General features: G+C 37.3%; 1 protein-coding gene and 1 non-coding gene across 3 annotated transcripts; one reads left to right on the forward strand and one right to left on the reverse strand.

Moving 5' to 3' along the window:
* Positions 1–42: 42 nt before the first annotated feature.
* acsl3b (acyl-CoA synthetase long chain family member 3b) lies at positions 43–20,689 on the reverse strand. 2 transcript variants are annotated; one of them, XM_058418572.1, is made up of 16 exons: positions 20,535–20,689; positions 16,132–16,560; positions 15,260–15,460; positions 13,860–14,037; positions 13,281–13,390; positions 11,576–11,714; positions 11,263–11,413; positions 10,096–10,219; positions 8,591–8,662; positions 8,330–8,469; positions 8,028–8,200; positions 6,730–6,804; positions 5,027–5,218; positions 4,686–4,800; positions 4,308–4,465; positions 43–3,742 (listed from the first exon to the last, which is right to left on the reverse strand). In XM_058418572.1, the coding sequence occupies exons 2-16, from the start codon at positions 16,279–16,281 to the stop codon at positions 3,585–3,587; spliced, it is 2,136 nt and encodes a 711-aa protein (XP_058274555.1). In that variant the 5' UTR covers positions 16,282–16,560; positions 20,535–20,689; the 3' UTR covers positions 43–3,584. The 2 variants fall into 2 exon arrangements, with proteins under 2 accessions (XP_058274555.1, XP_058274556.1); XM_058418573.1 differs by having other exon boundaries at positions 20,421–20,567.
* Positions 20,690–20,949: 260 nt separating this feature from the next.
* Positions 20,950–21,020, forward strand: trnag-ccc (transfer RNA glycine (anticodon CCC)). Its single transcript has one exon. It is a non-coding gene; the product is annotated as a tRNA-Gly (tRNA).
* Positions 21,021–24,746: the final 3,726 nt, after the last annotated feature.

The raw sequence follows: 24,746 nt of genomic DNA on the forward strand, positions 1-24,746 counted from the left end.
AGAACAACCATATATCTATCCTGAGTACAAAATGAGGTAGCCTTTCAAACAGTCACAAACCTTTATTCTTATACACACTTTCAATGCAAATTTCCAAATAAATAAAAGTAGAAGAGACCTGCTACACAGTAATTTCATTCACATAAACGAGAAACAGACCTCGAGAATAAATCAACACCCCCCCCCAAAAACAAATCAAAACCAAGAAACAAAGACAAGAAAAAAACAAAACCCACCACCACCAAAATTTTTCTTTTTTACATGTTTACATCTGGCAGTGGAAATGATTATTGTTCCTGGAGAAAAGCAAGAGATATTTATAGTGTGATCACTAAATGGAGTGTATAACAAGAGTTCAGCTTTTCAGCTCATATGGATTCATGTTTTGTTTTTTTCCATAGGTTTAAACACGTGGAATCGGATTGGGTTTCTGGATCCAGGCATGACCTGGAGTACATTTACATGCTTTTGCACAGGCTAACACAATTATACAGTTTCTTAAAAAAAAAAAAAAAAAAAAAAAGAGAGAAGAAAATAAATAAATAAAAGGAGATGGAAAGCAGATGTGATTTAAACATCTCAGTTTGCAGTGTAAATACAAACCAGATTTTCTCTTCAATCACACTTAACCAGTTTATGGGTTTAAACACGAGCATCAGACTTTTGGATCAAGTCTGCAGCTGAATCGGAGAAAATTCACCCAAAATGTGCAAATCTGCTCATTTCAATACTTGTCCAAATGAAACATGTATGTGTCACAGGTTACCAGGTAATAATCTCAGGTAATCATTTTATGTTCCAGAATCAGATTGTTATGTCTACAGTGCAAACAGTGTCCTGTATATTCAACTGTAAATGCAGTGGGAAGTGAAAGTAGGGGACTGGATGGGCAGTTTTTGTTTTTAGGCTTAGTTCAAATATCGCATGCTTTCTATGGATCTGGTTGCACAACTTCAGGACAACCAGCTAAAAATGTACTTTTTTTATGTTAAGGCAGATAATATATACAAGACACTTACTTAAACTATTATTATATACAATTAAACTATTGTTTTCAAAACATTGCAGTACACATTGGTTTTGTGGGCACTGACAGTTTAAATGTTCACCTTGGATGTATACTGCTATGACAGGAAAATACAGCCAAATTGTACCTAATTTTAGAGAAGTAGTATAACCTAAATACAAAATAACATTTAATCATGTCATAAAAACCATTAGAGAAAAAAAATGTCCCATCCAAAGGACAACGTTTGCAGTATTGTCTGTCTCTATTACTACTATATTTGAATCATAAAATGTCATCAATGAACTCTAACTAAAATGGCTTTATAAGTCTAAACAGAAGGTTGGTTCATGCTCCTGTGGTGAGCAGTGTGCATTTACAGGTGTATAATAAAATAACAAATATTTATTGCACATTTATTTTACACTTTTATTCGACACAAACTACCAACTAGACCCATGACAATACCAAGATATAAGAATTCAATATAAAAGTCGGTTTCAACAAAGCCTTTCAAATGTTTCTGCAAAGGCATGAACCTGCTGCACATACTTGTCTCATGTAAACATTCATCTAATATGTTTCTGCTGTTGTTAAAGGAATATGGACTAAAGGCATACGATATATGCACAAATGTAAAGCTTTATAAATTCCCTGCCCACTTCTTACTAATCCTGTGAAACAGATTTTAGCAGAATCCCAATAACTAAATAATCAGAGATGACAAAACACTGGAGAGGGGCAAACACCACATGCATTAATTCAAATGCCTGACCAGTTTGGAGAATAAGAAGGAGATATAAAACACACATACATCCCGACATATGTACATACCCCCTTTCTGAGGTTGAGTGAAGAGTTAGCTTGCTGGTTTATTTCTTAATGAAGCATTGCTTAAGTATTTCTTCTGTAACAGTACCAATAATTGGCAGAACATATAATACCATCTTAAAAGATTGGGTTTAACCTAAACACCAATATGACTAACAAGATGCCTGGAATATTAGTATGAAGCATATTCTACAGAAACCCCCAACTATTCTTCTGATGAAATCGCAGTCTGTTAGTTCCGTTTTACTTGGTCTTTTTTCATGAAAAGGAATGTTCACATCAAATTCATATAAAATATGGAGAATAATTTTTCCCCCCTCATTTTAACACTTCACCACAAAAAATGGGCAACACTTCTCTTGTTGAATGATGCATTTGTTATTTGAAGAAAATATTACTTTACAGTAAGCAGTCATTTTTCAAATTATGAGAGAAAAATAATGCAAATAACTCACTTGCAAATAACTGTTGAGATCAAGGTCAAACAATCCCCAACACAGGAAAGTTTTGACAATGAAGCCACTTTTGAATTATAATAAGTGTAAAATTTGTGAGTGATACTTCTCTGTCACAGACAGAATTAACGATCACTGTACAGTGGGGTTCTTCAAGTCTGGATTAATTGATAATCCAAAATTCTTCACAGATAAGAGTGACAAGGTGGTCTTGGGTTAAATTTGCTAATTCAGTTTCAGTGAATCCATCTTTTGATGAACACGTTATACAGGTGAAACTACACAACTGTGCCCATTCCTGTAGAATATGCCATAAGTGCCAAGTTCTATGCCACTCATTTCCATTTATAGATAGTCATATTGGTGGTGTTAGCTAAACCCCTTTTTTAAGATACATCTAATGGAGTAGTAATATTGGTGGAGAGCTTTAAATAATCTATTAAAAAGGTATGAAAGCCAAAAATAGAGCACTATATACAAGGAGCAGGATACAGTAAATCATTAACGCCATTGTCAGGACCACTTAATCCCAGAGTATCAGTAATTTTTTGTAATGCACTCTGAAGCAAAAGGGAAACAGGAATGACAGAGAAAAAAAGTGCAAGGAACAAAACAAAAACACTAAATATCAAGGAGTGCTTTGAATTTTTTTTTTTTTTTTTTTTTTTTTTTTTAAAAAGAGCACATGTATAGAATATGATATATTAAGTGACCTTCACACTGAAATCTCTGGAGACTTCAATTCACAGATGCCAGTAATCACCAAATGGAAAGAAACAGAACCAACAGTTTAAAACATTTTCCCTGTATAATGCTACCTTGTTCCTGTCAACAGTCTCACTATTAAGTCTTATGACTTCATTTATAAGAAATCCAACAGGACACTCTGACTCTGTACAATTCTTGCACCTATTTGGAGCTGCTTCATCCATTACAACGTCTGAGATTTAAAGTCATCTCATTAGTTCCTGAAATGATCCATGCCAAGTCCTGGTGTCTCCTTAGTCTATAATACAAACGTACGTCTTCTAGAAGTCCACTAGAAGAACACTGGTCAAAAATTGCGTTATTGTTGCTGATTAGACATATTTAGTTGCCTGTTTACCGTCTCACCATCTTTGATTTTGTTTTGGTCAGTTAATGCCTTACAATAATTCAAAAGTTCCTATATATAAGAGGTTTATTCAAAAGAAGCAGGAACATATATTAGGAATCATATTATGTTGGCTTTGTTCTCATCCTAAATCCTTTGAATTAACCCAATTCCTGCTACTGTTTGACCCTTTCTTCTTTTACTTGCCACCATACATCCTCTCAATGTCTTCCTGGTAGTGGCTTTTGAGTTCCTTGCGTTTGAGCTTGAAGGCATCAGTAACCAGGCCTGTCTCCGGAGTCCACGGCTCAGAACTCAGACGGATTTTCTTCGGGATCTCAAAACGCTCCAGTTTGGCTGGAGAGAACAAGAGCAAGAAAGAAGGGGGGGAAAAAAAAAATACAGAGAGAACAGCAATGTTATGATTTGGCAAAAATGACATAAAATGCTTCTTTTTATTGCTGATATGACTTCAGGCCTCCATCCTTAATCTCTTTAATTTAAATGAAAATTAATGGCTTACTCAGAGTTTTACTAAATGTAAAAATCTTTAAACATTTTTGTAAATGTTGCCAGCAAACATGCCATGATAATAGGATTGTTTTATGATCTATTCTTTTATGGACCTGCTCAAAATCTATAGTCAAATAGATAGAGGCCAGAATTGACAACCGTGACATTAAGTTAAACATTACCTGCGGTATGTACAAGGGCTAAATTACTAGTAATACAGCATAAAGCCAGTAATAATAGTAAATTGAAAGCGTCCGTAGAGAAAAAAAATACTTTATGGTTATTGTTTTGTTCTATCTAGCTGTAACTGCTTTTTTCTTTAAATATTGTATTGAGTAACATGACTTCGTGGTGAGGCTTATTCTTAATCTGTATAATAATGTCTCAAAATATAAACAAATGAACTCACCATTTGCAGCAGCTTCTGTAATGACACGCAGCACCTCCTTCTCCATATCAGGGTGGTTACAAATTTCCTCCCATGACCCTCGCACTTGCTTCTGCTTGGCAAGAGCCAGTAGCTGCTTCTGACTAGGTACCACAAAGCCAATTACGTATGACTCTTCACTGAGGTACAGATGGAGAGAAAAATGGAAAGAAAGTGAATGAGAGTGAGACTGCACTATGTCTGAATGTCTAGCAGCATAATAGAAGTTATAAGTTTCATAACAGAAACTTTAGTTACAACAAAGATCTCAGCATTTTTGTTTCCTCTCATATAACTTTCTGGAATAAAAATATTCAGTGGCCGAAATTTTGGTGCATCCCCGATCCGGTGTGTGCTCACCTGTTGGCATAAGCACATATGTTGTCGATGAGGGGACAGTTTTTCAGAGCCGCTTCCACTTTTCCCAAAGATACATACTCTCCTGCCTGTAGTTTCACCAAGTCCTTTTTACGATCTAGACACAGGCACACACGCAAGAACACACACACCTGCATTTTAGTATAAATCATGCGAGTCACATTTGAGTATATACAATCCACTGAGTGACAATTCATAATCCAAAATTATCTACTTGTTTCTAGCTATAATTTAATATTTAATTGGCCTTTCAAGTGTGCTTTCTGTGTCATATGCATGTGTCTTGAAATCAGTGTGCATAGTGAGGTGTGTGTGTAGCCTACCTATGACTTTAAGACAACCGTCAGGGTGGAATTCGCCAATGTCTCCTGTGCAGAACCAACGCTGGCCTTTTTTGTCCACAAAAAAGTCTTCCTTGTTTTTTGCCTCGTTCTTATAGTAACCCATAGTAACATTCGGTCCACCAATCAGAATTTCCCCTCGAGGATTGGGCCTGTCAGTACTGTAGTATCCACCTTCACAGGAGGAGAAATAAAAACAAAGAAATAGACTGTATGAAGGTACTTGACTCATGTATACTGTATACGAGTGTATGTCATGAGTAGCATTTTTATTTTTATTCTAACTTTTAATAAAAATGGTACAACTTTGCTATGAAAATCATCTGGTTGTTCCATCTTACATCTTGCGTGACGCATACTGGTAATAGTGAAATTTAGGCCAAAATTCCTAAATAAATGTAACTAAATACAAAAGCATACATTCATACATGTGCAGGAGTTTGTAACAAACATAACAAAAAGACTATGTAGAATACTGAAGAAAGAAGTTCAAAGCAAACAAAAGTATAAAGCCCATAAATCCTCTAAATTTCAAGTGAAATATTGTGCTCTTAGATCAACATGATTACCAAGCTGAAAGCCTGACACAGCCTTTAAATACTACTACTACTACTACTACTACTATTACTACTAATACCAGAAGATTGACTTCACAGGCAATGAGGTACAGATGCTGCTCCACCAAACAAATAAGACTTTTACAAGTGTTTTCTCAAATAAAATGCTCATTACTGTTGTCTTGTTCACATATTTGTAAGTGTAGCATGAGGGATATGAATAATTTTTATTTATAGTTGGTTAGAAAATGCAACATCTGCAAATACACTACCGCTCAAAAGTTTAGGATCATTCAAAAAATGTTATTGTTTTCCATGGAAACACACACAAAATTAGTCTGAATAGAAAATATAGCAAAAGAACAGGACATGCTGACATGTCAAAAATAATGATTTTGATGGAAATGATGAATGTTTTATTCAAACTTTGCATTCATCATTTTGCAGAAATTACAGCCTGGGCATTCCAGCTGTCAATTTTTCCAAGATAATCTGATGAGATTTCACCCCATGCTTCCTGGAGATATGCAAGTGATCCCAAACTTTTGAGTGGTAGTGTATATCTGAATATACCAGAAATATACCTGTAGCTTATATAGTTGTATAAAGTTGCTTGGACTAACTCCTTAAGCAAGGAGCCATACTGATCTTCAGACATTCCTCTTATGATTTTATTGTACTCTTCATATCAGTCATGTCTGCACCTTTTTGTCAGCGCCACAGTAAGCATTAAATTATGCTGATATGATGGTATGATCATAAGTGTCATGAGAGCTCCTCATAATGAATTTTTATCAATATTACATTTTTCTACCCCAAGGATGTCCTGCACACAGTCAGGAATGTGTGTAAATATACTCTATGCATAAACCCCAGCACAAGACAATATTGATCAATAAATGTGTGTATGCACATTGTAAGCACAAAATGTGTATACACAGCTTACAAATTAGAATACAGTTTCTGGAATTTCTGACAAACATCCATGTCTTCTGGTAAACTAATCAGCTCTCAAACCAGGAGAAAATTTTTAAAAAGCTTAGCTGAATTTTCCTGGTGAACCTACTTAATTCTAAAAATGGATTTCTGTGATGCAGCACCATTGTTCATTTATGATCATCAACTCACCCTCCTCCCAGTTCTTAAGCATGATCTCAGAACACACCAGAGGTGCTCCAACTCGGCCTGTACTGTAATCATATACTGCACACGCATGCAGAGAGAGAGAGAGAGAGAGAGAGAGAGAGAGAGAGAGAGAGAGAGTTAAAAATACATCCAGCTTCAACAGGATCATCACCACTGATAATGTGTAATGTACTATGATCATTATAGTGCCAGAACCATGTACACTATTCATCCAATATCCATCAATATGCATTTTGCAGTGTAGACACCCTATACATTCAATTACATACCATCACGCACAGTACATGCACACACATACACAAGCCTAATGACACGCCTTAATGGAGTAATAGTTGCTACTCCGTGATGGACAGTATATAATGCATGTATTAGTAATACTGCAATTCTGGTGTTTGTGATTCATGAAATGACTGTTAGCAGAGGTGTAATTGCAGTAAAGAATCCTTTAAAGGTCCTTTAATGTTGTTGTTGTTCTTTCAGCTGCTCCCTAAGTGCGTGAGGGTCACCACAGCGAACCAACTGAGCAATACAACAACTTGGCACAGGTTTTTACGCCCGATGCCCTTCCTGGCGCAACCCTCCCATTTTATCCGGGCTTGGGATAAAATGGAGGGTTTTATCTTAGGCTTGGGACCGGCACTGCATCCAGTGGCTGGAGTTTGGGCACTAGCTGGGAATCAATCCTGGTCCTTTTGCATGGTAGGCGAGAAACCAGCTGAGCCACTAGTGCCCCACCAAAAGGGTCCTTTAATATTTAGCATAATTTTCAGCAACTAGTAAGCTGGAGGTAAAGCTCTCTCAATCTTGTTTTATATTATTATGTATTATAATGAGTGCATTAATATTAACCTATTGTTTGTTACAGCCAGAACTGCCTGTGCTGTTACAAAAATAATGCACACTGTCTGACCAATCAGCTTCAAGCATTCAACCACACTGTAGTATATGAAGCAACAATATTTTAGAGACAAAACATACAGTAATGACTGACCGGTTGCAATTTTGTGCCATCACTATACTCTGTGTTAATCATTCACATAACCCTGACAAGCAAATGAGCCAACTCTGAAGGAAGCCTTGAAAATCTTAAATGTATTTCGTTTTTTTCAAAATGTGAATTCTGCATTCACATGGTGTTCAGTTGAATTTTTATTTATTAAAATAAAAAGTTTATAGATTATACTGCTTTATTTTTGGGTATTGTGATGTATTTTTACCCATCCCTGCTGGTACTACTAGAGTACAGTATATACCCCAAAACCCTATTTCTTTGTGCTTACAATCGCTAATAGTCCCCGCTCCACAGGTCTCTGTGAGGCCATAGCCCTGTCCCACTGGGCAACAGAAACAGATGTTCATAAAACGTTGAGTCGCAGCAGATAGAGGAGCTCCTCCTGAGAGCAACACTCGTGTATTCCCACCCAGCAAAGAACGCACTTTCCTGAAAACAAGACTGCACAAATAACATACAAACACGGCCAGTTATTAGACAGGCAATAACACACAGTTTGTTCACAATATTAAAATAATATAAAGCAGTTTTTTTAAAAGCTGGGTGGGTGTGTCTGCAAGAGTGCTATACCGATCACATAGTGGAGTGCTATATCCTTTAGTGATCTGCTCCATTTTGTAGTTGTAGGCTAGCACAAAGAGAGTCCTCTGCACTCTACTCATCTCATCCACCTTAGTCATTACATTCTTATAGATACGGTCCATGATCTCCTGTGCATTGAGAATGCGGAAAAATAAAAGTAAATAAAATTCATTTAACAGTCATACCAGAGGACAGAAAAGTGACAGACAGCAGTTTATATAAGGGTAGCTCTTATGTGTGTTTTATTACCGGCACAGCTGCCATAAGTGTTGGTTTCAGGACAGTGGAATCTCCTTTACTGCCTTTTTTAATTTTGGTCGACTGTGAAGAGGAAAGCAACACTTTAGCACATATAGACTGACCATGCACAGAAAATGCTTAAGACAACAACAGTTCCTAGGGGCCGTGAATATTACATATTCAGTATTAAGGAAGTTTGTGTTGGGCCGGCGTCTGTCTGTGTACACACACACACACAACCACTTCTCCCTCTCCTTTTGAAAGCTCTTAGACATACTGCACGCAATCAACCGGCTCTGCTTCTTAGCCAGAACAGCCCCCAGGATCCTCAGCAGTCTGCCTTTAATGCAGCACACTCCACAACAACAAACGTTGTGTCTGTTATTGAAAACTTCATGACACTAGATCAGCCAAAGAATCAACCATGCTCAACCTTCAATTCGACTCAATTAAATGCATCTGAATAGCATATTTAATAATTCTTATAAAGCATTTTACAGAAATCCAGATGGAGATTTACATTCAGATGTGACTGAGGCAAGAGAACCCTCCCAACCAGACAGCATGATGGAAAAAAAACTTTAGAGGAACCAGACTCAAAAAGGGAACCTATGATCGTCTGGTTGAAAACAGACAGTAGGATTATAATTCATTACTGTTCTACAATTGCATCCAACTGTATTCTGTTGAAATAATGTTCAGTATGAGCATAATAGTGTTTAAAACAGCAGCAGTTCTACAGTATCCAAGTCAAGGCATTCATATGAGACTATTCACAGTAGTTAAACAAAATGAAACCACAAAACTCCTCTGACCATCCTCACAAGCCTTGGAATTAGTGGCCCAACTTAGGGGTGGTTTTTAACCTTAATTAAGGAGGTCCCTATCAATATAGAATGGATCCTCTTCTGCGCCATGTAAACTATCAACTGGTATCTGCCAGTGTTTGGTCCTGTTATATTGTCTCTCAGTTAGGTCAAATTCACACATGGTTTTTCATACTTCTGCTATGCTGATGACATGACATTTCTCAAAGTCAGCTCATTAGCTGAATCTAAATCCAAGTAAATAAGCTGCTGTATTTTTTGCGAAACACATCCGAGTCTGGATCTTGTGGTCTGTCTGCGGAATTCTCAAATGAAACCTTGGTGCAGTACCAGGAATTTCATTAATTTGCTTCCTTAAATGGCTTCCAGTAGCTATCTGCACCAGATTTAAACCACTGATGCCAAAAACTATACCAGGTTCCAACTTCCTGAAAGCTTTTAAACAACAAGCAAAGCTTTACTTTACCCACCATCTATTAAGGCATAAGAAAGACCTGCGCCAACACTTCTCCGTCCTTAAATTCAGGAAAACAAAAACATTCTGTCTAACTCTTATCTAACACAGTATTAGCTAATGGGCTTCCTAGACCCAGACCGATTTTACTAGAATGAGGATATGTTTAGCTATATAAACCACTCCTGTAGTCATTCTGTATAAGCGCATCAGCTAAATGCAGTTTTGTTTACCTGATCTGCAAGGGTCTGCGGTGAGGAGTATCCAATGCGGCAGCCATGAGAAACACACACCAGCTCAGCACTGAGCTCCAACACATGTGCCAGTGGCAGATAACCAATATAGGTGTCATTCTCACTGTCCAGGTTTAAAAAAAACAAACAAACAAAAAAAAAAAAAACCAAAGACATCATTAACACTTCCTGAACTGAAGTCCAAGATGCACCAAAGAAACGCTCCAAAGGATTGGGACCGTAGAAGATACAGCAGACAAGCAGAAACAGAGCATGTGTATGGTAGCTCAGTGTCAGAAGCAAAAAAAAAAAGCCATATTAATGTGTGCTTGTTTGTACATCAGCCATAACATTAAAAACACAGACAGGTGAAGAGAATACCTTCAATTATCTTATTACAATGACACATGAAGAGCTAAGCTTTTCACAAATTGCTGAAAAAGTGCAAGTGTTGCTTGTAGTGTATGGGGCTAAGTAGCTGCAAAACGGTCAGAGTGCCTATGCAGTCCCTTGTACACCGCCAAAAGCGGCCAGAATGGGCACGTTTTTTTTTTTTTTTTTTACATCATGTGGACTGACTGGTGCGTGTGCATCATATACCCGGGGAAGAGATGGCAACAGGATACACCATAGGAAGATGGCAAGTCAGAAGAGGCAGTGTGATACACTGGGCAATGTTCTGCTGGGTAACCTTGGGTTCTGGCATTCAAGTGGATTTTGACACATTGGTCTGCAACAGTGTTTAGGTAGGTGGTACACCTACCTAAACACTGTTGCAGACCAAGTACACCCCTTCATGGCAACATAAGATAATGTTCCCTGTGATACTGCAAACACTGTTCAGGAGGGGTTTGAGGAAGATGACAAAGATTTCATGGTGTTGACTTGGGCTCCAAATTCCCAAATCTCAATCCGATCTAGCATCTGTGGCTTGTGGAGTCCATGTTTTAATGGCTCATAGCAGTTTTGGAGGAACAAGGGGAGCCTACACAATATTCGGTAACTGGTTTTAATGTTATGGCTGAGGGTATATTCAGCTATATTATAGTACTCAAACAAACATGCAATATATTACTGGACTACAGTGTGAAAAGTGTGTTAAAATGTATATATTTAATTAATCTACTAAAAGAGACAGAAATAAAGGCAGTTTTAAGGAATTCTCACTCCAAGTTTGGGATACGTTCAGCCATTCCAGCTACCCCAGCAATGATGTTACTGTGAGAGATCATGACTCCTTTGGGGATGCCTGTGGAACCGCTAGTGTACATGATCACGGCGATATCTTTGGGAAGGGGCTGCCTCCGCTGCACCCTCACTGGAGAGAAGAAAAAAAGAAGGGAGAGAAAAATAGAAATAAAGAGAGAGAAATAATATTGAGATCACAGGAATGGGATAATGATACTGAAATTCCTTTCCCCTCAACTGATCACCATAACGAAGTGGAACAGAGTAGACAGAGATTGGAGAAAAGCCTTACTGTTGTCTGGTTTTGCTCCCAGTTCCTGCACTGAGGACATGTTGTGGACCAGAATGCCTCTTGGTAGGCCAGGCCAGCTGGTGGGCTTCTGGTCAACAATGATAATGTGCTGCAGCCTAGGGACCTCCAGCAGAATTTCCTGAGGTTATGGATAATGCAGATGAGCCCATTTTTAAAAAACACATCCATCAGACAAACTGCAAGTGCACACTACAAGTGCAAACTGTATTGCAGATTTAAGTTTATTATTTTCTTTTGCATTTTCTTAGTTTTGAGAGCAACCTTGTAATCACTCATTAGTCTTATGCTTTTTGTATCTGATATTTAGAAAGGAATGCATATATACAATTGCACATTGTGTAACATCATTGAAACTGAATATTTAATCTGCTGTTAACGGTCCTTCATCAAACTGCATGTTACACAAGTCAAGTAGCTGCAAGTTACACGAGTAAAAATGTTCTGTGGGATATCCAAGTGTAGCAAATGCTGCTTATAACTCAATATACCTGTAACAATTGTTGCATCAAACAAGGGACCTCAAAGTGTTAAAATTGCCATATAAACTGGTTCCATTTGCCACCATTAACTTTTTTTTTTTTTAATTCTGTACAATTCTTTACAGCCAGCACCAATTTAGCTATCAAAAAGTTCCGTTTGGAACATCCATGGATTTCTTGGATTGCTTTTCAAACACTGATAAGTGACCGATCTGATCCTATGTCTGAAACTACAATGTGCTGTATGCTCTTTAGGGTGCTGTGTGCCATAAACCGGCTAGTCCTAAATAGAGCATTCCTCCTCCAACCCTAAACTGACACAGTTACAGCAAGTCAGTTCCGCATCATTTGTATGTAAAGCATAGATTTCTGGGATAAACAGGAGAAATTCGACCATCCATTTAATATACAAAGCATGTTTAATTTTTACCTTTTCATATTTTGCAGCGATTGGCAGTATTTTGTTTAAACTCATGTCTATAGAGTCCATTGCACTGAGCATAGGGCTTCTGCTCATTGTGTTAAAATACAATAACATTTATCTTATGACTGTTCTTATGACCTTAAAAAAACAGGTCATAAAATTAATCAGTATAAACTGATTAATAGTGTTACTGAACAGTGTGTTATTATTAGAAACCAGGGATGGAGTTTCTTTGTAAGAATGTTAAATTTAGAATAATCCTGTCCTGCACTGGCCCAATTTCCTCATAAAACATACAACACCTCCCCAAAACTTCAGTCTACTTCTTTGCAAGAGTTTGACGCACCATTTCTAGTAGTATGCTTAAGTTTTATGCATGTTATTTTAATTAATGAAAATTTTGTACATATTAAACAGTACAAAATGACCAGTCTTAATCACCAATTTAACCATTCTGAAAGCAGTAGTAACAAATTCATAGACACTAATAAAATGGCTGTGTACAAGGGGTGCATAACATATTACTGTAAGATTTATTAATCACTTTTATATTTGTAATAACAGTTCTTGGAATTGTGGTATTTTGTGTATTAGAATTTTATACTCAATTATTTTTAAAACAGTCTTGTTAATATATTAAAGAATGGTATAATATGCTTCATGAAATGATTCAGCTTTGTGATGGTATCACAGCACCCCACTGATGATCATTTTCTTAAAATAGCACACACCTATTATTCAGAATGCTATCAGTGCTTTAGCATGTTGTCAGAGTACTGACCTTGAGACGACTCTGCAGAAGATCTTTACTAGTGATGATGTGTGTGACCTCTGTCTCATTCAGACCATGAGCTATTGCTGCCCCTCCCAAAGTGGAGTACAGAGTCACCACTGTTCAAAAATGTGGAAGACACACACAGAGGAAGGAAAGAAATAAGAATCAGCATAGGAAATTAATACCCAAAAAAATAGACATCTTGTACTAGATCTTACTATCCCTTGTATTTAATATAACATAAAAGTAAGATTTATTACATGTTTTAATGTACAGATAAAATATAGTACAGACTAAACAGTATAGACAGTATGTACACATGTAAATTGCATTACATTATGTACAGACAAATAGATATTCCGAGAAGGTATTTAGATACGGATATCCAGAGAGTGCTTCTCTGCTGAGAATAGCAATGGAAGACGATACAATGTTATTGACTTGACATTCTCACATTTGTTCGCTTACTCAACAAGAATACACATCTGAGATGCTGTATTGATCTGAGAAAAAAAAATCACACATGAATGAATAAATGCCTGCAGCTGAGCTGGAGTGTGTGAGCTTATTATCCAGAAAACTCACATGGGAAGTTGTACATGAAGCAGGCCTGTGCTGCTATGATCCATTCGGCACGAGTCTCACAGAAGATAGCAATGTTACACTGTGGCTTCTGACCCAGGGCAGCCAGGCCACTTCCAAACCTCTGGACCAACTGAAAGGTTTCCTCATATGAGAGCCAGTTATATTCACCTAATATCACCTACCGAGAGAAAAAGAAAAACACAATGACTTCACTAATATTTTTATATATGCTTGTGCAATACACATTATTCCCTGATTGCAATTTCCTATTTTAAAATAATCACAATAAATGATTTCATCTTTCAGAATTGTTCCACCTATTTCAGGTTTAGGGGAGTACAAGAAGGCATTATAATAATGTTAAACGCTTAAATTAACGAATTTCATCGATTTACTAAAACAGATTTAACTTTGGCTGATGGCTCCCAACACCAGATTAGAGACAGGAGACCTATTCACTCTAGGTTGAATGAACTGTCAGAATTATCTAGTGCTAAATCATTGCCATTGGGTTTTCCCCTTTGTTCGTTAGTTGTGAAATACCTAAGGTGATAAGTGGAGTGTAAACAGAAGTGTAGTGGTTATCATGATTGAATTCCAACATGCTTCAGAATCATTAGGAGTACTGATTTAGAACTGTGATATAATTGTTACTGGCTCTACTTTGAGGTGCCAATCTGAAATGAAATTTTTTCTTGGCCAATAGATAAGATGGCTCTTTAGTGCAGTACAATGCTTTACATTGTTATGCACTTACCAGCAAGGCAGATCATCCAGATCATCTGGTTCTCACATAATATGGCACTATGAGCACTACTTAAAAGCTCTGAGCTACTGAAAGGGAAAGTCACATGAGCACAGAACAAAAAAAAACAAAAAAAAAAAACACACACATCATGGCTGGTGCTGACATTTCCACCAAGATAAACAAGGGGGAGAGTTTTCCAAAAGACACTCATCATGTGACAATGACCCTAGACATATCTAGACAGGATAGCAATTTAAAAAAAAAAAAAAAAAAAACTCCTAATAACTCTGGAAGCAATGAGTAGACTCAAAACTTCAAGTTTCAAAACGACAAGTGAGAGCTGCCAAACATCTTAATAACATAGGCCAAAGGTTTTCCTGCTTGGACCGAACAGCTTAACTGCAATGGCTTATATAAAAATAAATAAATAAAAAACAGCACGGACCCCAAGCAACTTCCACAAAGCATCTTAAAGTTCAAGAGCAACACAGTTTCCTGTTTTGACAGGATTCATAGCCTTTCCCAGGAGTCCAATAAACAAAACTTAAAAAAAAAAAGCAGTCCAAACTTCAGAAGAGCCATCACCACAAGTGTTCTCCTCCAGCACACATACAAAATGGTGTGTCCCTGCATGCTCATCTTCATGTCTTACCTTCTTGAAGACCTTGCCATTGGGTTGCACTTCATCTTCCTCGCTGAGAACCTCTCGGGTACCGACACAGTCTCTCTGAGGAAAGCGTTTAACTGCATACTCAAACACTTTATCAAGAGTTCCCAGTCCATCATGGAGTTCTGAAACAAGCTGCTTCTGGCTGTTGATGGAACGGTAAGGCCCTGCTGGATTCCCTGTTATCTAACACCGGATACAGAAAGAGCAGAATGACATCATGACAAAGTGAATCTCAAGAGAAGAAAATGAAACATTCCAGTATGCACTACATAAATTCATTTATAAGCAGTGAAAATATTTTCGCAACAATAAAAAAAATATATAATATACATTATATATTTATAATATATATAATAAGGCAGTTTCACATCTATTAATCTCAAAATTCAAAATAGATACATTTCTTTTTGCTATTCGGGTTGGTGTGCTTTCACACAGAGCACATAATTAAACAAACCATAAATCAGAGAAATACTGACTCTGGGGTGTGTAGAGCTGTAAACATACTCAAAAAATGCTTTCATTCATTGGTCAAAAATATAGCATAGCTCAGTTTGCACCTTGTGGTTCAGTTTAGCTCACATCTGCAAAAAAATGTCACCCGCAGCCCAAAATACACAGCATATTTGGTTCACATCCTGGAGTTGGGCCAGTGAAACCTTGAATTACTTTCTGAGTGCAATCACACTGCATCAGATTTCACTTGGAACCAAAGGGGGTTCAAAAAGATTGCGGTGTTCCCAAATAGCCAAATAAACTGCACAAAATGCAGAAAACACATCAGGGTCTGATTTAAATTGGCTAAACATTATATGCAAAGTGCCCTCAGAAAAAGAAGGTACGGATGAACTTACTGAGCGCGCTTTGATGCATTTGGCACGGGTCTGATTGGCCCCTGCTCCGGACAGGAAGTACCAGGGTATAAAGGTGATGAAGGAGTAGACCCAAACTACAGAGCGAAAGACGTGCAGGAAAATAGGAGGCACATCCTCCTTCAGCTTCATCCTGATGGAGGAGTGACTGAGACAAACAAGGGAGGGTGGAAAGAGCAAGACAGACTCAGTCCGTCACGTATTTTTTCACGTCTCTTGTCCTTTACTCCACTCTCTTCAGCTCTTTTTCCCTCTTAGAAGTCCCCCTCTCCTCTTGAGTTATTCAAGCTATAATATGCCTCCTCTTCTTTGATGAAAGTGCTAGCAGGATAACTTGCTTCCTCTTGCCTTTCCCACTGTGTCAGTTATTTCTTAGATGAGGTGATGAATCTTCTTGTAAACAAAGACCAGCTATAATAAAAGAATAAGGACACTAAAATTATTTCCTGAGGCATTTAGTCTCTAACAAGATCAAATGAGGTTATTAAAAATAAATACAATGAGAAATATATATATATATATATATATATATATATATATATATATATATATATATATATATATATATATATATATATATATATATATATATATATATATATATATATATAAAAAAAAAAAACAATAAAAAAACAGTATACATTTAATGTGAATATATTTTCTCTAGCAAAGAACAGGGATCATGGAGAATGGTTTAAAAAATTTTGCGTACAGATGTGTACAGTTTTAGCCATTATAGAGCTTAGTGTGGCATGTTAGAATTATTCTATATAAGTGAGACATCTTTCACCTCTAAAAAGCTTTAGTATCTACACAGCTGTGTGTTTGTGAACAGGTCTCTATGTGTTTGACCAGAGGCAGATGTCACTACTAGAGCAGACATCTCCATCAACATACAGTACATGTACGTGTATACATGAGAGAGAGAGAGAGAGAGAGAGAGAGGGAGGAGAGAGAGTCACTTTAACTAAGCAGTGTGTATGAATATGATTATGAAAAACAGCTACATTTAAATCTGTACACATTAGTTTTGCAAAACACCACTGAATACATAAAAATAAAACCCATTTTGTCTCCTTAATTTTCTGACATAGCAACACTGACATAACTATAAATAAGAAAATGTTCAAAAAAAGTCATTCTATCCTAAGGACTTCTTAAAAAAAAAAACAACTTACAATTATATCACAGCTCTAAATACATCTTAATAGGTAGTGGTGTGAAATGTTACACACTGATGAGAACTTCACAGTTGGCTGGTATTTTGGAAGTGCACCATATCCATCATTACAGTGGTTTTGGATCCGTGAATAATAAGTATAATAAAGTTGAGTCAGTTTTATATATACTATTGTCAAATTTTATATACTTGTACTGAAAATGTGGTACATGACCACTGATTATTTCAACATAAAAAAAGAGAGATTGAACTTGTGTGCCAAGTTAATTCATTTAATTTTCAGTATATGAAGTATGGAAAGAATTTCTGCTGAGGACCAATGTCTCAGTGCCAGAAAGACAACAACATATTAATTAGAGCCCTTCAGTAACCTTCAGAGCAATTTCATAATCTCAAGACAACAGATGCTGCAGCGTCAAGCCTCAGTGCGTTACACCTGTTCTTTCTAAACAAATTCCCTATTCCTTTTAGTATCCTGACTGCACATCATCAGTATCTCACATAGCAGAATAAATGAAGCAGAAGTGTGTCCTATGTGGAAGGTGAAGTCATGAGCAATTAAAAGGGATGAAAGGTAGAGAAAATCTGCAGTCATCACATAATCCCATTATCAAATGACATTTGCTCCCAGCAATAGCAAATATACTTTAGCTGCTATGTACCAATACATAGACAAGAAGAAAGGGCAAGTAGTAGGATGAACTAATATTTTAAACAAACAGCCAGGGACCCATTTAACTGCCATGTAATATAAGGGACAGCATTTACATATGTACAATAATTTTTTTGTATATATATTTTTGCAGTCAGAGATTCTCATTCATTCATTCATTCCATCTGCTAATATTAGGAAGAACAATTAGGTACAAGTTGACAACTTGTAAACTACATTTTATAAACATTAGAGCTGTTCAATTCAGCTCAAAATTGAGAATCACTTGTGTGCCTACTAAAAACACAGAAAATACACATAATTATACTCCAAATCAATTTAGGAAAATAAAAATATTTCAAATCAATTTTTCCTTCTCTCACAGCTCTTGGGTGTATTTTGATATATAAAAAAAAATAGCACACTATTGGCCAAAGAAACTAAACATTTTTACCATTCGCCTGTCACGGCATGAGATACTGCATGTGGTTATAGCTTTTTGTATAGAACGTAAAGAACAGACCTTCACTAATCCTAAAATAACCAAATATTTTCATATACTACCTTCACATCTGCCTGTCTGACATGGTTAAAGTCTAAAAAACTGAACTTGCCACTTAACCCACCAACAATGCCAAATTGCATCAAGCCATTTCACTGCAAACAAAGCTGAGTGTTTAATGGGAAGCAATATAACACTTTCAGGTCTAGCAAGACTGTCAACCAGTGGCTGTGGTTATACAAAACTGCATAGTTAAAAAAATAAAATAAAATAAAAAAAAAAAAGTGGCAGAGGAGAGAGAGAATTCTATGCTGCTCCAAGACTTCAGGACTTTCAGAATCTACAGGGAGTCTACATTTAGAGCAGGGCTGGCCTCCAAGAACATAAATAGCTGTGGTTATTAATGCAGTATACTGAGACAAATACGAGTTTAGTGTGCTACGTCTACTACATTAGAGAATATAAACCAACACAATCATACGTGCTTGCTATACATAATATTTAGAACAGGCTTTGTGCAGGCCACCAGGTAGCATCACTGCCTTACACCTTCAGGTCCCCATGTACAGACCTGAGCTCTGGTTACCTCTTTCCATCTATGTCCCAAAAACATACCCCTTAGTGTGTGTGTATTGTCCTGTGGATTTTGTGTCCCTGCCTCACACCAAGTTCTTGGGACAGGCTCAGAATTTGCTGTGAAACTGACCAAAATAAAAGTATTAACTGAAAATGAATGGGTCAGTTCAAGCGAGTTATTTCATCCTCAACTATTTCCATCATGTCTAGTTCCTGCCTACTTACAAATGGTAGTATAATGTAAATATTTAAGTAGTGTGGTTTAACTCCATTTAGTAAATACTTAAGTAGTTAGTTTGAGGTGCCAAGGGCAATAAATAAGTTATAATTTATGCCGTGTCTTCGGAAAATCGTCCTTCGTTGTGCAACACGGTTTTGACATGCAAATGAACCTCGCATTTCAATGGATATGCAAATTCGACTAGATAACGTCACGCGCCGCATTCTGGAGACTTTTGTCAATGATGTGTACAAATACGCAAATAATTAAGTTGCTAATAACAAATAACAAAATTGCAGGCGTGAGTGGACAGGGAAAACATTTAGCGCGATATAAACAATGTATATTAACAAATATCGAATTCATCGGGAGGAGCCAGTGGTAGTACTCTGGATCATGCCATGTCTGGAATATAAATGCTTTATGAGAACTGTGCCTTAGGTCCATACATCGACAAGACTGGACTACCTGTTAGCATTATAGCAGGCCAATCGAAAATGTTGACAGAAACCACGGGGCACTGAATCTTCGCTACTGATTTTTTTTCCGCTTAAAACGTATCTGTCCAGACTATGCTATAGGAAATGTTATATGCATTTTCGTAACCCAGTCTGTAGCCGAATTCTTGCGATAGTTATCAGCTAAGGTAATTAGCCAACACTACCGCCAAAGTGGAATGGTGAGCGTTAACGTTTAGTGACGTGGATGCTAACGATGTCGCGCGTTTGTGATGGTTCACACTGTACACTGGTCCAATCAATGAGAATCCACTCTCCTGCATTTTGTCTTTTGCATTACCAATCATGATTGCTTTTCCCATTAAACAAGAGTCCTATCTGAATCTCACAAGTTAATCAGAGGTAATGGCCTGCTGATCTAGCTGCATCAGACTGGTTCTACTGGCTAGCTCTTGTCTGGTATAGTATATGAGGCGAGGGCTGAAATAATCACACAGTCATACTAAACATCCCAGTCGGCAGTGGTTGAGAAGTCGTGAAAGGATTTGGAGATCGCAATCGGCATGCATGCACGCTTGCATTCAGCTGAATTAACAGATTCCAAGATCTCATCATCCCACTGCGACGCGACACCATCGCACAAGCACATCTGCACATCTGCCGAAACAATGGAAAAATCTCACCTTACTCCTCAGATAATGTTATCTCCGTATGAGGAAAAACAAAATCTGCAAAACCGAAATAACAAAGCGGTTACCAGGACTTTGTAAGAGAACCATTATGGAAAACAGACTAACCAGTAGTCGTATTTGGAACGTCACAAACACTGCAGCTATCTGGGAGTTTTCAGCTCATGTCGCCGGTGCGGCCCTCATTATCAGCCCGGAAGAAGTGCCAGCGTTGTCAACAAGACGAGGCCATTTCTAGAATCTGATTGGCTGTCTTGAGGTGGCGCGTGATGAACGCTGTCGTGACGACACTGGGGTTACCTCCGTTCAATTCGGGGGTCTCTTGCAGTCACAAAAGAATGCATAGGAGATTTCTGTCCTAAGTACAGTCGTTCTGTCGTAAACTGGCATGTACTTTAGCATTTAGTTTCATTATTACTCATTTTAGCTATGTACTATGAACTCTTTACATAAAATGTTATCGCGTCCCAACGTACTCAGAAATTTAGTGCTTTAGATCATTTCGGAGTGCCGGTGCATCGAGGCGCCGCTGGTGTAGTGGTATCATGCAAGATTCCCATTCTTGCGACCCGGGTTCGATTCCCGGGCGGCGCACAAAAGTTTTAGCCTTTTTTTTCTGCAAAAGTAAATCTTAAGTAGAGTAAGTAAACGTTCGATAGAGAGCTGCTATGGGGTCGACGTAACGCATCTTCTCTTTCTGAAAACAGAAACTATGGTAGATTGAATTTCCCCCACAGTATATTAATGGGAATAGTATTAAAAGGTGCAATTAATCACTTCAGTATGAAACATGAAAGGAACACAGGTCAACAAGATTATTGACTTATTAACTTGATTATTAGTCAAGAAGAGGACTGTTGCAAATTAAGGTTTTTGAACAGCTATTTAACATGCTTGAATTGGGTATAGAGTGTAAAAGCAGTTTATATTTATTTGTTTGTTTGTTTAAGACCTTCAGACAGTAAAAGAGCAGAGAAAAAAGACAGGGAAATACAATATGCACGAGAAAAAAATGGACATAAAGTATTTTGTTGATGCTTTATCCCGCAGCACTTTCTTTGAGTTTTTTTTTTCAGCAGCCACTGAATTGTGGGTATCCTAAACTGGACAACTGAAGACTGGAAAAAGACAATGGGATTTTCTTCTACTCTTCAGCTATCCAGCTATGGAGAGCCTCAGGTTCCTGTTCATGGCCGACAGGAGAGGAACCCATGTGCTCTTTTGCTGTTGTAGCCCATCCACCTCAAAGCTCCAATGTTTTGTGTATGCTGAGATGATCTTTTGCTTACCACAGGTGTATGTGCTTCCCGACAGCTTGAACCAATCTGGCTTTTTCCCTCTGTCCTCTCTGTTGTGTTTGAAATTCCCAGGAGGTCAGCAGTTTCTGAAATACTATCAAAAGTTACAGATATCACACTTTTTCTTCGTCCTAATGTAATATGTGAGCATTACCTTAAATTGTATCTGCGTTATTTTTGCTTTGGATGGCTTCTACATGATTGGGTGCTAAATCGCCTGTTGGGGTTCTTTCTTATGAATGCTTTGAAGAAGAATCGCCTCCTTGCTGGGCCACATTTTTCATAGCAGCCAGATAACAGAGAGGTTGTTATCAGCCTTAAATGGCATTCAACCTCTTGTGTTTTTAGTATTATCAGGATAGTTGAAAGACATACAGTATTTGTAAGCATATTATGTTGTCAGCAGATAATTCTTCTATTTCTGTCTTCCAAACTTTTACAGCACTCTCATGTAGTGACCAAAATTATAGGCTTGAGAAAAACACCTGATCCTGCCTTAAAATTTCTTTAGTAACTAAATATGGGTTTAAACAGAATGATATTTGGACTTCTTTTGCTGTCAATCGCATATTGTAAAAAAAAAAGTAATTAAAAGTAAGTAATAACAGTTTATAGTAAAATATCAGATTAATATGTGATCATTGTTATGGCACTTGTGTAAAAGCCATCAGTGGGAGAGTGGAATTGGAGGAAGTTTGTTAATAGATAGAAAAATATCCATTATCCCTTAATAGGTTAACTCAAGCTCACTCTGAGTTTGTGTTTAAGCCTGGATCACACTGACTGATGACATAAGTAGAATATAGTAAATTTTGTTAGAGGATTTTGGGTCAAGTAGAATTTTTTACAGCCAGAGCCAGGGTTTCTTTGATAGGCTGTGATTCACCCCTTATTTTTTTAGCACCTTCACTACATACCCCTAGTCAGTTCCTTGAAATTCAGCCAGCGTCAACTTGCCAATGCCCTCCTGCTGCGAACTTTGAGGAGGCTGAAGTCTTCTAGTATGAATCACTTAGATTACAGCATCTTCACCTTCCCATTCTCAAGGGAATCCTCTGAACCTCTCTCACTTTGGGTTGAAGCTCAATCAATATTTCCGTCGATTTATTTATTTAAATGTCTAACTAGCAATTTATAGTTTGAAGTTTATACCATGTAGCTATTGAGTTTTAACCTCCCTTTTTCCAGGCTCATGGATGTGCATGTGTTTTTAAGTTTCTAGACCATGAGCCCCTGACAAGAACACAACACAGCACACCATCTCATGGTGATCACACCACTGTGTGTTTGTGTTACTTAAGATCCTTGTGAGTTTTTAAATACATGACTGCCACATACCACTGTTGGTTTGTTTGCTTTGATCTGTGCAGAAAAACACCAGACTAATAACCAAAGAGAAAGAACAGCTAAAAATGGACCAACCCTGGTATGTGGATGAGTCCTAATATCTCAGCAGGATCTTTAGTAAACACGTCCCAACATGAGATCTTAAATTCCTAAGGTCAGGACTCTTGAAGGACAAAAGACAGTCCTTTAATGACAACAATATACACTTTAGGGCATTTCAAACTGCACTTAAACCAGGATTAATGTCATTTTAAACCTGCTTTTAAATCTGTAGAGGTACATTGCACATTGGTAATTTGGAAGCAAAGTTTTATATTGTGTTGCCAGGTACATTGTACAGATTGTGTTGTACAGTGTGGTGTTAGAATGATATGGCTAGATACTTCAGAATCAGAAATTGAACAGTATGTCCCTCATATCACATGATTTGTACAGTCAGAGAAACTCCACATATTTTTTTAAAACAGTAGTTAAAAGTTCATTTTGTTTTTTCTTTGTTTTCTTGTCTTTGTGTGTTTCAGGAGGCTTAAACCTGTCAAGAGGGATTTATGTGGCTTTTTTTTACATGTGAAAATCCTTGTGTCATGTGAATCTAATATCACAGATGTGAATTATGCAGTGTTTAAATCCACAGCAGAAACACTGTGTGCTCCTTGATGTGCAAACATCTTCATAGTTTTTCCACATTTGCAGACGGTTCTGCTGAGAACAGCCATTTCAGAAACAGATGGTTTTGAAATCTTGACATTAATTGTCAATTAATAGATTAAGCTTATGTATAAGCTTAGTAAATATAATGAAAAAATGCTAAATCAGTAAATGACAAAAACATGGAACCTATACAGAGTAGCTATTCGGGGCAACACAGAAGAGGTGTGCATATCCACAGGAAATGAATGGAACAAAAGAAGAAGTAGTTCAAAATACATGCGAGGGTCCCATCTGGCAGCTTGGCAATGAACTGTCTATGACAGAATCTACAGTTACCTCTGTTTGCTTTTCAGCAATATATAGTATATACAATAAATATTTGACATAAAAAGATCAATCTGAATAAGATTCCTATTTCAGGCTTTAAAGCAGAAGGAAATGTGCAAGAATAAGAACTAAAACACATCCTATAGAAACCAGAGATGCACAGTAATATCCAAGCATTTAGATCATTTGAGCACAATAAAAACAATTAAGCATTTAACATGCCCATGCTTGAAGAAATATTATCACAGTGGTGGCTAAATCTTGGTGGACCTAAATGGAGCTGCTTGATAGAACATTACTTTAAACTCAAAGGAGTGACAAGGCAAAACAGATATACAGGTCCTCAAACCATTCCTGAACAATTTTTGCAGTGTTGGCCAATGCCATTAGGGAATACTATTTAGATTAATGGGTGTACTTGGGCTGCAAGTTCAAGAAGGTGGCACGTCTCAAAGTAACATCCATATGAATGCCAAGGTTTCTCAGCAGAACATTGCCCAGAGCACAACACTTCCTTTTTTATTATGCTCTGGGAGAAGGAGAAAGGAGATGCCCTGCATCTGGAAATGAGACAATTAAGAGCGCTTTGTCCTATAAATGTTGAGATGGTTTTCCCTCTTTTGGTATATTACTGAATTTCACAAAGATGAAATAATATAGAATTTTTTGTAAACATTTTATTGCCACATCAGCATAC

Source organism: Hemibagrus wyckioides, linkage group LG20 (genome assembly GCF_019097595.1).
Source record: "Hemibagrus wyckioides isolate EC202008001 linkage group LG20, SWU_Hwy_1.0, whole genome shotgun sequence".
NCBI classification, from domain to species: Eukaryota; Metazoa; Chordata; class Actinopteri; order Siluriformes; family Bagridae; genus Hemibagrus; species Hemibagrus wyckioides.

What these genes read in the sequence shown, in the direction of transcription:
- acsl3b (XM_058418572.1), bottom strand. Translation starts at nt 16,281, where the DNA reads ATGAAGCTGAAGGAGGATGTGCCTCCTATTTTCCTGCACGTCTTTCGC. An exon ending in AATGCATCAAAGCGCGCTCA is followed by an intron (nt 15,461 to 16,131) that starts GTAAGTTCATCC and finishes ATCCGGTGTTAG; the next exon opens with ATAACAGGGAATCCAGCAGG. An exon ending in GCTTAAGAACTGGGAGGAGG is followed by an intron (nt 5,219 to 6,729) that starts GTGAGTTGATGA and finishes CCTCCTGTGAAG; the next exon opens with GTGGATACTACAGTACTGAC.